Here is a 15,130-nt window from a genome sequence, read left to right as displayed (position 1 = left end):
ATTTGGTTTAAGTGAAAGCAATGCTGTGACAATGCATGGCTTTAGTTGTTTTGACTCGATTTTATAAAATAAAAAGTGCCCAACTCCTTCCCGCATTTCTGGCTTGTTTTCAGTGCAGACCTTCTCTGCGAAGCATCAGAGATGAAGACCAGTTTTAGAAAAAGGAGGGGGGGGTCTGATATTTGGGGCTCCCATGTGGCGTCATGCAGAGCCGATCATTGTCTCTCTCACACTTTCTAACTAGCCATTTCACAACATCCACTCAGCGGATCGAGCCGTACGCAGCAGCAGCAGCAGCAACAGCAGCAGTTTCACCCTCAGGGCTTTTTTCTTTTTTCTCCTCCACGACGTCGACCGATAACTAACAATTTGAATTCGGCACGCGGTTGAGGCCAATTACCGGACTTAATCTATCATTACGTCTCCGTTCCGATCGACTGATAGTCAAATGAGTTCAGCGATGGCTGAGGAGATCCGAGTCCGCCACCGGCCAGAAGTGACTGCTTAAATTAAAGCTAACTAAGAGAGAGAGAGAGAGAGAGAGGAAAAAAAAAAAACACTTTGATTTTCTTGCAGCGCGGACTTGGAGAAGCTGTTCGGCGGACATGATGTGCAGAGTGGCGGATTTTACGCGCAGAAAGCCGCTGGGTGCGTTTGATTTCGGATTACTGTGACACACTGGACGTATAGTTTTCAGGGGGAGATTTTTTTTTTTTTTTTAAGGAGTCTGCTTCCCTCTCGCTCCTGTTCGCTGCTGTCCTCCCGGTTCGTGCAGGACTCCAGAATCGCGGAGAGCTCATGCAGTCGCCAAGGTTGGTTCGAGACTAAATTTTACTCCTTATTTCTCATATATACGCAGGAGTCTGGTCAGGTTTGCGCTTGTTAATGTATGCTTCTTAGTCCTGAAATGTGTCTTCTCTTCCAATCATCCTGCCGGGAGTGTTGGAGTTCTACAGTTTTAACTACCTGATCTATTTTCCAGTGTCACGCATGAAAACTGGGAGAAAACTGAATTTTAAAATGCACCAAATCCCCCCTCGGAAAAAAAAAAAAAAACTGCATTCACATGCCTCATTGCTTTTAAAAAATTGGACAACAAGGAGGAAAAACCATTAATCACTATCTTGTATGTCATATTGTCTGGATTTAATACAGTTACTCCCAACTAAAAATACCCCTGAGTCCACTTTATTCTAATATGCAGTAAATGATGATCTTCTGAGCGGTGCTACAGGACAAATGCGCCTGTGGGATGCAGATATTTCACCTTTTAAATCCTAACTGCATGACAGCTACCTGTAATTAGACCAATAACCGAGCTGTCCTCAAAGCTCAAATTTAATAACAGGTTTGGTTGTCCTCATAATGCCATGTGCGTTTGTGTCATGATTTGAGGTTTCATATCAGAGCTCATAACAAGCGCCATCTGTTGGAAAAGAGGATCAGTCCCTGTGGCTGCAGAGATAAAGATAAATGGACAGAGAAATGTTGGCTTGTGCAACCAGTTTAACACTGCACACAAAAGAGATGTAGCAGTCCACCAGCTTGTTATTCAGATTACACAGGGAGGATTAAAAACTGTCTGCTGTAATTCCCTTAACAACCTGGTTTGACAGGTGATATCAGAGATTTAAAGCAGCAGATCATAAAGCCATTAGGCTGGATTTATGTTTTATTGTTATATTGTTTCACTTTTACCTGTTACAGCATGTGGATAACAGGGACATCCAGATAAATGTTTCCTAATTTATATGTCAGGAGATGGTCCTGTTTAAAAAAAGAAGAAAAAGAAGAAGTGGAGCTGTAGATAAAAATAACTAAGCAATGCGGTGATCAGTTCTCTGAAAGATGAGGGGGGGTCCTAACCTCATTTTGACTGGTGAGTATTTTAACAAAAAATAATCAATTCATCTATAAAATGTCAGAAGTCTTTTTTTTTTGTGCCACAGTTTTTAAAAGACAGTTTTCCTCCAGGAAATGGTCCGAACCCTAAAGAGGTTCAATTTCAGTGAGAGATTTGAGAACATCTTTTGCTTGATGAATAATTCAACCAATCAAAATGGAAGCAATCTAATTAGCTGTTACTAATACTGCAATTTTATTAATCTGGTATTCCAGCTGAAACAATAACATATTAGTGATTCCGAATAAACAAAGAAATAGATCCCTGAATTTTTTTTGAATTGTTATTTATGAACAATGCAACATAATTGGTTTCTCCAGTCACTTTACAGTGAAACTCCCTTAATATTTAGTTCTTAAACATAATACTTTGATGAATCTATGGATATAACTATCATTTTGTGACAATAATTCCTTTGCTTTTCCCCATAAGTGGATCATAAAAATGACTACTTGGCTGGAACACTGTTAACAACAATCAGTTCCTCTAATTGTTTGAGTATGGGCAAATAGTGCAAGAGCATCTTAACATAATAAAAGTAAATGTTGAATATGCATGTTGTGCATTAGTCTGCAACAGGTGATCTATGTGCAGCATGTGTTTTTCAGAAAAGATGCACAGACAAGATTGATCATGAGGTTTGTCTGCCCAGCAGCTGACCGACATCTGATTAAGACAGCTGCATCAAACCCTTCAGAGTGCTGCCGAGCAGCTTCATTCCTCTGCTGCAGCCATGCTACAATCCAAAAATATTCCACAATTCATCAAAACATTTCACTGAGCAGCTTATACCTTTCAGCTGCACTCATTCCTTCCTTTCAGATGCGAATGCTTGGTATATTACGTTTGGAAGTAAGTCTGCACAGGGGCCACCCTTGTTGAAAACATGTGTAGGCTCGGACCTCTTTACATGAACATATCCATCACCCGTGAGAGGGACAGCAACCACAAAGACAATCACTGCTCTGTGGAAAAATACTGTACAGCCAGCCACAACCTGAGCAGGCGGTATGTATTTTGGTTTAAATGAAAGGCACCACTAATGTGTCATCAGCACAATTCAAAGCTAATCAAAAGAGGAGAGGATCACCACCTGCTCTTCTGGTCATTTGAAGAAATGCATTTAAATCCGCCAGACCCACATGGAAGAAATACTCATTGCAACTAAATGCCAAATGAGGGGGCGCTTAATTCTCCTGCCTGTTTTCATCTCAGTGAAGTAATTAAGTAGTAAAATAAAACCAAAAGTGAATGCGCTGCTTATGGTCCTTTCATTCAGGTGCTGCTTAATGAAAGTTTGATTACTTCATGTTCAGGCTTTACAAGAATTGTGCTGGGTACACTGTGGCCGCTGTGATATCAAAGAACAGCAGTGTTTCCACACAGAGCTCATCTCAGTATTTTTTTTTTTTTTTTTTTTTTGTCATTTAACAACCTGAGGATGAGTTTACATCATATAATTATAGGCACATTACACATGGCGGGTACTTAAATGCTTATTCTGAAGTTGATGCTTTGAAACACAGTTGTAAGACGATAACATTTGAGATAACAAATACTGTGCAATCTGTTTTTTTTTTTGTTTTTTTTCCTCTCACCCTCCAGGTAATTTTTTCTAAAATTATGGCTGTCTCTGTCTGAATTGTCTACCTGAGTACATGGGCTTAGTTAACATGCTACTATCTTGTGATATTCATTTTGAGTTGACAAGCTTTGTTATGAAGTCAGAATTTCCTTCTAACCCTTTAACACCCAGTTCAGACTTCATAGCCTGATTCCCCACAAAAACTACACTATTAATCAATTAAACCTGTTCTCAGTACTCAGATATTGATCCTTGACCCCCCAAAAAAGCCAATTATTCACTTGTTCCACCATGTTAAACATGATCGTTTTTGTGGTTTTCTTTGTTATGTGTACCAGAAACCCAAATATTTTTGGGTCAGCTGAGGGGCTGGGAACCTGGGATGGGAATTCTTCCCTAGATAAACCGTAACAGAGAAAATAAGAGGAAGATCAGTCAGTTGCACCCACAATTGCATGTATGTTTCATCGTTTTGTCCCTAAATTTCACACAATCTTGCCTATTTGGGGCAATAACACTACTTGTGCATTAATATCTTTTGTACATAGTCCATAGTGGCCTGTGTAGGGTGGAAAAGGTTAACATGGCTTGTAGTAATCATTTTAGAATGATGTAAATGATTCATAGAGTTTTTCAAGAAGTCATATAAAGAAGAAAACTGATGCTTGTTCGTATTGCTGGTGGTTTTCCTCCTGTTAATCTGCTCACACACGCTCTGTGGAGGCAAGCCACTGTTTTTTATTTCATGGCTTTAAACAGTGGGATTGTTGATGTGATCTTATAACAAATCAGATCTTTCTTTTATATGGCGGTGTGGACTACCACTTTGTGGGTCATGAAAAGTCGGTCGTCGTCTAACAAGTCTGCACACTGAGATGTAATTTGAGTCCTGCAGAAAGGTGGGGGCTTAAGGGCGAAACAGGCGGCCGTGATTGGTTCAGTGTGCCCGATGGCCCGCAGAGGCTTCGCCTCCTCGGCACTCCCTAAAAGGAAGATAGCTCGGCTGCCTGCCTGCTTGGAGCTGTTTGTGCTAAGCAGTTCAACTTTTACCGAAGGAGCAAAACAGCTTCTTAGCAGGCGGTGATGAGAGGACCGGACCCCCAGCTTCAGACCTCTTTCATGGACTTTTTAGTGTTTTCTTAGCGAAGACTTGGCGAGTCTAGCTAACTGTTCTCCACTGTTTTTTTGTTTTTTTTCCTTAATGCGACCAGGGAGAGGAGTACAGTGCGAGTCCGAGCTGGATGGATGGTTATGGGGGAGAGAGGGAGACCCTCGGCGCTTGAAGTGTGCAGAGTCCTCGCCGTGCTTTTCTCACTGTTCCCCTCCGGTAAGAATAGTGTTTTGTTTTTGTTTTTTTCTCACCAGACACACGGTTTACGTAACTTCACGTTAACTTTGTTAATTACAACGCTAGCGAACTTGTCTCTCCAGAAGTTATTAGCTTTAGTTTTTGACCTTGGCGACTAAAGTTGCCCGGTTGATCGACTTTTTAATAGCTGAAATATTTTATTATAATAGTAACTGAACAACAGCTGTTCAGTATACAAAAAAATACGACGCTTTAGCGGGAATCCGAAAATGTGTATAAACGCTTATAATAGGCCTTATCGTTTAGTTGAAAAACCACCAGACTCGATGCATAAGTGATTAAATTCTAAAATATTGCAGTAGAGGCAGCGAAGCGTTTACTTGGATACGTTTAGAAAAGGTTTAAACAGTTTTAAAAAATATTACACTTTATATTTCTTAAAAGTTGGCTATTTAGTCATATATAAAAAATCTAAATTTGCCAGCGTTAGTTTTAAGAAAAGAAATTTGAAAGGTCCTCTCGGAGCTGCATGCGGCTCTCCAGGCTTGTTTTCTTGGGGGATGGGACATGTCTCAGGGTTTCACGTCAGCTCCTTCAAAGCATTTTTCAAACCGAGAACTGCACTGTAGAAGCACAATAATGTCTTTTAAGTGGATTTATATATTTGCATTTGACTGCAGTCGGTCACTTTTTCAGCTCACTTGGCACAAACCCTTGTCAGTTTTCCTCTTTGATCACATGCCGTCAAACAAAGTGATAATACGCTGATAGCTGAGATCGAGATTAGTTTATTGCCGTCTTGATAAGTGGATGGGAGGTTTGGACATTTTGAGTTGTTTCAAGTTTGACTTCAAAGTGCTGGTAGTCCACCCCCACCCCCGGAAACCTCTCACTGCCAATTCAAATAAATGCTTTATTAATCGAAGGTGATCGTCAAACACGGTGTCGCAATGAAGCATCCTGAGGAATGTTTGAGAAGCATTTGTGTAAACAGTTCACTGGATGGGGCATTAAAGCTGGAAAAAACAATCTGCAGACAAGTAGTGTTAGTAATCGGTTAAGGTGTAGATTAGTATCCCTAATGGCATTTTTACCTGTACATACAGACATAGAAATGGCAACCACTGGGTGTGAAAGGGAAGTACACTCCAGTGAAGCTACCTTGTATCCAGGCTGAGCTTGGATACATAGTGTAAAATGTATAAGTAATGTATAAACAGCCACATAGTGTAAAGTGTATAAATTGACCATGTGCAGATGTTTCTTTGTATTTTTTTTTCTTTTAATGATTACTTGATAAGAGGCAGGAATGATTTGGTGTGGCAAATATAAAAATTACAGCTAATGTGAAGGTACTGTAACTGTAATTTACTGTATCGTATCCATCCATCCAGTTTCTTCAGAAGAATACTCTCTGGATATTTTCCACTTAAATTTAATAGTGTCAAAATCAAATAGCTTTATCTGTGTGCTTCAAAGTATAATGTTTCTCGATGACTTTATTACTTTTGTTCAAATGGGATGTTGTTCCCCCCTGACAGTGAGTCTGCAGTGCAAGATCCTCAAGTGTAACTCTGAATTTTGGGCCTCCACCTCAAATTCTGGACCGGAGGAGGAATTTTGTACGGCTCTGCGAGCGTACAACAGCTGTGTACGCCGGACCGCACGTACCTGCAGGGGTGACTTGACGTACCACTCTGCCCAGCATGGTATAGAAGACCTAATGAGCCAGCACAACTGTTCCAAGGAGGGACCGACTTCCCATCCACGTACCCGGACCCCGCTTCCTCCAGCACCCCCGCCGGTCATGACTGACAGCCAAGAGCGCTCCGACGGCCCGGAGGTGTGCCACTATGAGCGCAGTCTTCCACGCAACACGGCGCCACCTAACTATACCCACTGTGGCTTCTTTGGAGACCCACACCTCCGCACCTTTGGGGACGACTTCCAGACATGTAAAGTGGAAGGAGCCTGGCCACTCATCCATAACAAATACTTGTCTGTCCAGGTGACCAACACTCCTGTCGTACCAGGCTCTTTTGCCACTGCCACAAGCAAGGTGAGGCTCTTTCTGTTAATCCTGTGTATGACTGCAGCCCTAGCACATTGACTTTGATTATACTTTCTCCATCCAGCCTGTCCGCTTGGCTCAGAGTGATGTAAATTCCACTATCCAAGAGTGAGCGCGAGGGTCAATGTGCCACTTTTTTGTGCCCGTGCGGACTACCCCGTAGAGACTTGGCATTGCAATGCACCAACCAAATGCAGCAGATTATAATCAAAGCTTAATGTCCAGCTGATCATTCACACTCAGACTAATGTTTATTATTCCTCCAAACATGCTGTATTATGCTTTGCAAGTGTCCTAGAAGTGATTCTGCCCTCTGTGTTGCTAAAAATGCACGACAGGCTACACAGACCAGAAAAGGAGGGTAAGCTGTCCGACACAGGAACAACATACAAGCATCCAATCATTTTTCAAAATAAAAGACCCTGTGCAGATGAAATACTCTAATACTAAAGTTTGTTTCTAAGAAGCACAAAAGATGGAACATGTGGTGCATATCTGGGATAAACCAATAGTCAGCTAGGACTGCTGCTAAGAATTAAATGATCATCACAATTTTCTGTTGAAAACTCAGCACAACACAGTTATAATCACTAATACTAACTCACTCACATATCAAAAAAATGCCACAAAATTAGCCTGTTACACCTTCTAATTTGTGAAGCATTGCTTGATTTATTTATATATATATATATATATATATATATATATATATATATATATATATAATCTGAAAAGATGGGTGACCCCCCCGCACACACACAAACACACATTATTCCACATATGATGGTTTTATTGTTTTAAAGAGGAATTGTACGGTCTGCAACTTTTATCAGGTCTTAGAGGTCCTGTGGGGCCGCCTTTCTGTCACACTGTGGATCCTGCTTAGTATTTGGATGAGTTCTATAATAAGAGATGAAGAAGCCCAATCCAGCAAATCTCAAAGGGCACCACAAGCTTTATCAAGATCTTTGCTACTTAAAACCAAGATCTGTGATAAAGCTTATCAAGATCTTTGAGATTTGTTGGGCTGGGCTTCTTCATCTCATAGATCTTGATAAGCTTTATGAATCATATGTTAGTATTATAACAGCAGTGGTGTGTAACATGAAGCTTCGCTCTCAGTTGAGCTCAGTCTGATGTTTTGTCTTCTTATTGTAACCCATAGTGAGCACGGATATTTTGTCCACATTATGGTATAATTTCTTTCCTAGCTTTATCAGCAATGCCAAGTCATTATTGATGTTTTGGTTGAATACTGTATTGGTTAGTTTGGATAGCAGCCACTAAAATGGTCAAACTGGAGGCCATAACAAGTTGGCCTAGACTTGGCAAAGTTCCAGCAGCAATTGGTTGAGGACCTAAGTCATTTGCTGAGGATCATAGCTGAAGTACTCAGACTGAGGTATAACAGGACTTTGTCCCTAATCACATTTGTAGAAGCTATAATTTTCTGTAATCAAGGTTTCTAATGATACTCTATTAAGCATTTGTGGGGGTTTTTCTTTTCTTTCTTTTTTTTTTTAGTTTTTAAAGTAATTACATTTTTGTACTGCTATTCTTGGAAGCAAATGAGAAGACTTTTTAAAGATCATGATTCTGGACAAAGGGAAAACAAAGCAGCAGCAGCAGCCAATGCCACCTGTGCAAACAAGACCCTTCTGGTAAAAGATCTACATTAGCAGAGGTCTGTGTTGGTACATATCTCTCGCTGCAGCAAATAAAACTGTCTGGCTATTTCCATCTTCATACCAGTGGAGTGATAACAGGCTTTTTTTTTTCTTTCTTTTGTTTGTTTTCATTAAACATTTCAGAAGCAAACCGGGAAAAAACAGAAGTTAATGTGCGTTGGAAATGGTAGCTGAGGATAAAGGGAATTCAGATAGAGCTGGTGCAGCAGATGAACTGTCAAGCTAAAACAGTATACTGTGGACCCCCACCCTCTGTCCCCTGTCTCAAACAAACAGACATTCAAGTTCCTAGGTTGTCCCTGTGTCCATATTCATACAATGGCTCATTGGTGTCCTGATGAAACCAAGCTTACAGAGTCCTGGCCAGTCTCACTTAATTAGCTGCAGAGTATATCGCTGTGTCCTGGCCCGTCGCCACTCCCTGGAGCATAGTTCTGGGGGGTTCACAGGCAGGTTTTTCAGTGCTATGAATGGATCGTCTTTGTGTCTGCAAACTGAGGCCTGATTTTTACATGGCCGAGACTCGTGTTTTTTGAAGGCGTTTACCTTGGCCTCCCTCATGTTGAGCCAGCCCTGAAATGTGACACTTCAGTGGGGCAGTGTGGTAGATGGCACATATTGTACAAACTTGTTCTTAATGCAAAAGTATAAGCACTTCCCTTTTTAAATTCTGATGTTTACATTTATTGCCATTTACTAGGATGCCGTATGCAAGCAGAAAACATGTTTTATGCTGAATATTGATGAGATTTTTTGGTTTTATTTATTTATTTTTTTGTCTATCATTCTGCAGCTGACAATCATCTTTAAGAACTTCCAGGAATGTGTGGACCAGAAGATGTACCATGCAGAGACGGACGAGCTGCCGGCTGCGTTTGCTGACGGCTCCAAGAACGGAGGCGACCGCTATGGAGCAAACACTCTGCGTGTTGTGGAGAAGGTTCCTGGGCAGCACGTGGAGATTCAGGCGAGGTACATTGGCACAACCATCGTGGTCCGGCAGGTAGGCCGCTACCTAACCTTTGCCGTGCGGATGCCAGAAGAAGTCGTGAATTCTGTGGAGGAAGATGACAACCAGGACTTGTACCTGTGTCTTCACGGCTGTCCTGCCAACCAGCGCATCGACTTTAGGAACTTCAGAGCTCGAGCAGCGGAGGTCCACAGCACCAGCAGGACCAGGAGTGGCACCAGCGCTCATGGCTTTACCTACCAGTCTGCAAAGAAAAAGTGCAAAGAGCGGCTTCCAGTGGAGGATCTGTATTTCCATTCCTGTGTGTTTGACCTCCTTTCATCTGGAGACATAAACTTCACCATGGCAGCCTACTACGCTTTTGAGGATGTTAAAATGCTCCACTCAAATAGCAAAAGATACCACATCTTTGAAAAGGATGCTGAAATGAGTAGTGCTGAACAGAAGGGCAGAAGTTTATTTTCAGTCTTCCTCCTCAACCTCATCGCTGTGTTATTGTGGACAGTTTGTCTATAGTCTCTTTACAGCAGTGTCCTCACGGTGTGTCTGTCAAAGAGCATTAGAGTACCATCGCTGCGTCCTGCATCGGCTCCTCTCTTCTGTTCTGGTTCTGTGACTTGACAGGTAGCTTGCCAGTAGGTCATCCCCGACCGAAGTCTCATTTTAGTGCTATTGCCGTGTCTCGACGTCAACCTAATGACAGGATGAGCTCAGCGTTCTCCCACCTATCATCACATGTATTTAGCTGCTTCATTGGATTGGTCTTTGAAGAGAGCAGCGGTGAGAGAGCCCAGCTACCCCAGAGCTCAGGATATCCACCTGGGATTAAATCCCACATTCTCACTGGGGCTGCATACCTATGGGAAGCCGGACAAGATGATCTTTTGCAGAAAGAGGAGTTTGCTGATCCTCCCTACTCTGATCCCCTCATTGGTGCCAAGCCAGTGAAGCTCTCTGTAGCTCATGTGGCAAAGCAAGAGGACCTGACAGGGGCTTTTGTTAACCTTAGGCCAGAAGCAGCTCTATGTTTGATTAGTTTCCAGCTTTGGAAAAGCTGGAGCCTTTTGGAGGAAGCACTCAGCCAAAAGGATGTCAGAGCAGCGTCTCCAGTTGTCTGCTGTGGAGATTAATGGGTCATATTGTTAGGTTTTGTGTGTGTGTGTGTGTGTGTATGCGTGAGTACAATATGTGTGCCGAATTCAGCATCTGTGGTTAATTTTGTGTTTGTGGGTGCAGCATTTTTCCAGACAACAAACCTCCAGCGGGAGAACTGTTTTCCCATGTCTTTGTGTTGCACCTAAAATTTCAGAAATAGAAAAAGATGAGGCACTCAAGTTCATCCAGTGGACTCTTATCAGCCAAGCAGCAACTTCCTAAAGGGAACTCAAAAATAGTTGGCTTTCATCTGCGCGTCATTTTCACTGTCATGCAACCTTTTCCCTCCTTTTGAGCCGTCGCGACACGCTGACGTGTCGATCAGACAGTGTTTGTGTGAATGTAGCTAACAAGAAAGCAAAAGTACAAACTTGTTTAAGGGCACTTCAAGCGTTTACAGAAGGTAGAGCAGCCAATCAAAGCCTGACACCTCTTTGAGACCGTTTTGTGAATTTAAATCTCCGTTTCAAGTGTCAGTGGTGTAGATACCGTTAGTACTCGCTGTAAAGACATCCATTCTTGTCAGTTTAGCATTTTATAGACTACCAGTGTGCTGAGCTGACTGTGGCTTAGTGAGTAAACGATAAGCATATGTCTGTAGACGTGATTTCATGGCTTAAGTCATTGCCAAAGAACAAGCCCTTGTGCCAACATTTTTCGAAACAGCTGAATTTTCATCTTTCAGTCTTGGAACAGTTTGCGATTCCTAAGTGTATATAACTCGTGTTTGTGGGTGACTTACAGTAACACGCACTGTAAAAGCAGCATTAGTTTCTGTTGCTGCAGTCTCACTTTTCTTTTTCTTGTGTTTCACAATAAAGCTCTTAGGTTTCCAGTTGAACTTTGGCTCTCAGCTGCAGTATCTGTTCGTGTGCAAGTCCTTCCTGTAGGTCCTGTTACCGCTGGGGCAGTTTTATGGTCATTTATCCTTTACACTGAAGTATTTGGCAGGCCTTACTACTGCTATTTGGAATATGTATCGGTGCAGTTTGATGACAACAAAAGAAAAAAAAAAAAACATACAACAAACAGATGATTGTAATGTTGAATCTTGTGTTAATAGATGTAATTTATGTTTGTGTGTTTCACAGTAAATGGTTCTACATGTGTAATGTGAGACTGTACATGGTTTGTGCATTGAGTTCAAATTTGTATATTACCTGTTGTGTTTTGAATTTATCACTCCAGTTTTTGTACACGAGATGTTTCGGTGAATGTGAACTTTTTTTTTTTTTTTTTGAAAAGGGATTTTTCTTTTTGCAAAAACATGAATGCCACAGAAAAGATTAGTCTTTGCTAAGTACAGTATACACATTGGTCTGTGTCGCAGTGATTAAATGTTAGTTGTTTAGTATCAAACAAGACAACCCACCGTACTTACAGAGGAGATTGTAGTAAAGTGTTTTTGGGGCGTTCATGTTTTTGGGTTTAAAGCACTTTATGTTTTCTTTGACATTTAGCTCTTTTGTTTGACTTGTAATGGTTAAAAAATACAACAACAACAAAAAAAAATAGCTGAATGGGGAAATGCCAGAAAGATCAAACTGTGTTGTAAATGTGATCCCACATGCCAGCTGTTTATAATGTAAATTATTTATTAAATAAAAGGAAAATGTCTCGTTTATCAGCTCTCCTCGTGTCCTGTGTGGTGTGAGTTTGAAAGCATTTTTTTGAAAACGTGTTTTCTGCTTGCAGTCTGCGGTGCTTGACTGCCACCTGCTGTAGAAATGTGATTGTGAGCACATGTTCAAACTTGAGTGTGGGCCCAGCTTTTGACTTTGGAGTTAAAAGTTCCCATTTAAAAATGTCATTCAGAGCTTTATATGAAAAAGTTGAATTTAAGTTGTTCTAGGTGCATCAACAATTTGTAGACATGCATATTATAACATAATTTAGAATTGACAATCAACCTAATATGCATTGCTTAAAGACTGTGTAAGGGTCCCCATGCAGGCACAGGAGAAACATTCAAACTCCACACATAAGTTTCAAACCCAGAATCATTCTGCTGCAAATGAAATAAAAAGCGAGGTCCAAAATGTACATTAATAAGAGCAAAATTTTTGCTGCACATCTTCAAGCCATTTCTGACCCTCTCGGTAGGCACTAGAACGCCTCAGGCAGCGTTTGAGTGAGTTAATGGACATCAAAGCGGCCTGCAGAAGGTCAGAAGCTTTACATTAGTTTGATACAGAATTCTTAACATCCTGTTTGGAAGACCGAAGGCATCCAAAATTCAACATTCAGACTTGTTTGCCGTTTCCCTGAAGAACTCTGATCCAGTCTTCCTGTCCTACTACATTCCTACCTACCTGCAGCAAACACAGCACGAAACTGCCATTATCATGGGTGAGAGTAGGAATAGTTTTTTAGGTTTGAGTGCCTCACGTCACTGGAACGATGACTACAATCAGTTGTACTCATAATGCCCTCAATTAAGCTCTGAGCAATTCTATTATGTACAGTATATATGGCAGTATGCAAGAGGAAGATTTCTATTTAAGAATATTACATAGAGCGGTGTATCTGAGGGCCACACAAGAAAAATATGCACAGAGCAAATGTTTATTAGTGTTTGTAATGTGAGAATGGTGGTTTATATTAAGGTTTATTTTGATTTCATGACTTGAAACTGAGGAGAAATTCTGTCTGTGCTGCATGATGTGAACTGTGAATGTATGACATGCAAGTAGTGCATTTTCCCACCAAGGGCCGTCATCAGCCAATTGACTCACGGTTGGCCCTGAATGCAGACACTGACACATTATTCGTTATTAATAAAGGGGAATGACCATCTGTTGCTGCCCTGCAATACACATGGGCACAACTTGTTTGTTTTCTTCGTGATAGAGAATACACAAGTCGGCCTTAAACAGTGCTTCTGTGTGCTGTTAGAGGAGCCAGCGTATGACTGAGGGCCACACACTACAAATGTACAGACCCAACATTTGTTCCCATTTCTTTAGCTGAATCTGAGAATAATGTCAAAAGATAACAATGCTTGACAGGCATAAAATAGTATTTTTGAACCAGCAAGGTTATTCTCAAAGAGGTATTAGCCCATAACTTGGAATATCCTGGCATGGTGTGCAGTGTGTCCTTAAAAACTTGAGGAAACTGGGCAAGTGGAGGTCAAAAGGAGAGAAAAAAACTCTACTCCTTCTCTGTGGATGGGGGGAATCCAGTAAAGACCTGCCATTTCAAAAGAGCTGGGCAGATTGCCAGGAAGTTGTGCAATTTGATGGTCACGTCATTTCAAAAGGGAACAGAGGTATGAATATTGACAGGGATCAAAAAGAAATTTCCTTTTCCAATATAAGGAGCATATTGGAAACCCTGGTCACTCTTTTTTTTCTGTCTCTGCATAAGCATCTGTGTCTTTGTCTTGTCTTCATCATGGGCTCTGTCTGTGTTGAACATGGTGGAGGCTCTGTCATGGTTTGTGGCTGCATTTCAGCCAGTGGTGTTGGGGATCTTGTCAAAACTGATGGAATTATGAACACAGAAAAGTACCGTCAGAAAGCATCTGACTGACAACAGCTTCATTTTTCAAAATGACGATCCCAAACACACAGGTATGACGTAAACGCATACCTGGATAGAAAAACACAAAATGAAACACTATCAGTCACAGGTTGGCCTTCCCAGAGCCCGGACCTTATTGATGCAGTGCGGGATCATCCTGGCAGAGAACAGAACAAAAGGCAGCCAACATCCAAAGAAGAGCTCTGACCGTCCTGTAAGAAGCCTGGAGAACTTTTCCTGAAGATCACTTAAAGAAATTAAAAGGTAATATTGACTTAGAAGTCAAGCTTGTTAGAATTATATACTGCGTTTCCATAAATCTCTACACCCATTTCTTCTTTTCCTAACAAAATATAAAAAAATGCGGGATGGCTTAAGTCTTTTGCACAGTACTATACATATGATCAAAAATAAGGGAAAGCTGTGTGCATGTTCTCCCTTTGCCTGCATTGGGCTCTCTTTAGGTACTCTGGTTTCCTTCCACAGTCCAAGGGCATGCTTATTAGATTAATTGGTGATTCTAAATTGGCTGTAGGTGTAAATGTGAGCATGAATGATTGTCTTCCTCTCTGTGTTCGCCCTGTAATAGAAAGGTGACCCGTACAGGATGTCCTCCGTCAGCTGGAAGAGGCTCCAGCCCTCCCGCTACCCTGAATTGGATAAGCAGTTAAAGATGGATGAATGGATTTAATAGGTCAACTGAAAGCTTCACACATACTAAACTCTTTAAATGACCCAGAATTATTTTAGTTCCCAGCCTCAGATGGGAATAATAACTGGATATTTTAAAAATATAGACGTGGTTTCCTGTGAAGATTTAGTTGAATTCATACTGAAGCTGCCATGTCAAGTTGGGAGACAAGGTCTCAGGACAAACTTTGTATTCCTCACACACCTCTGAAAGTATGATTAGCATTTTAGCTG

General features: G+C 41.3%; 1 protein-coding gene across 1 annotated transcript; it reads left to right on the top strand.

The window, feature by feature from the left end:
• The first annotated feature begins 270 nt into the window (after positions 1-270).
• Positions 271-12,305, top strand: rgma (repulsive guidance molecule BMP co-receptor a). Its single transcript, XM_030732435.1, has 4 exons — positions 271-812; positions 4,700-4,815; positions 6,339-6,856; positions 9,350-12,305. The coding sequence occupies exons 1-4, from the start codon at positions 799-801 to the stop codon at positions 10,040-10,042; spliced, it is 1,341 nt and encodes a 446-aa protein (XP_030588295.1). The 5' UTR covers positions 271-798; the 3' UTR covers positions 10,043-12,305.
• Positions 12,306-15,130: the final 2,825 nt, after the last annotated feature.

This window comes from Archocentrus centrarchus, chromosome 6, assembly GCF_007364275.1.
Source record: "Archocentrus centrarchus isolate MPI-CPG fArcCen1 chromosome 6, fArcCen1, whole genome shotgun sequence".
NCBI lineage: Eukaryota > Metazoa > Chordata > Actinopteri > Cichliformes > Cichlidae > Archocentrus > Archocentrus centrarchus.
Note: the sequence above shows the minus strand (reverse complement) of the source record. Positions and strands in the feature narration are given on the sequence as shown.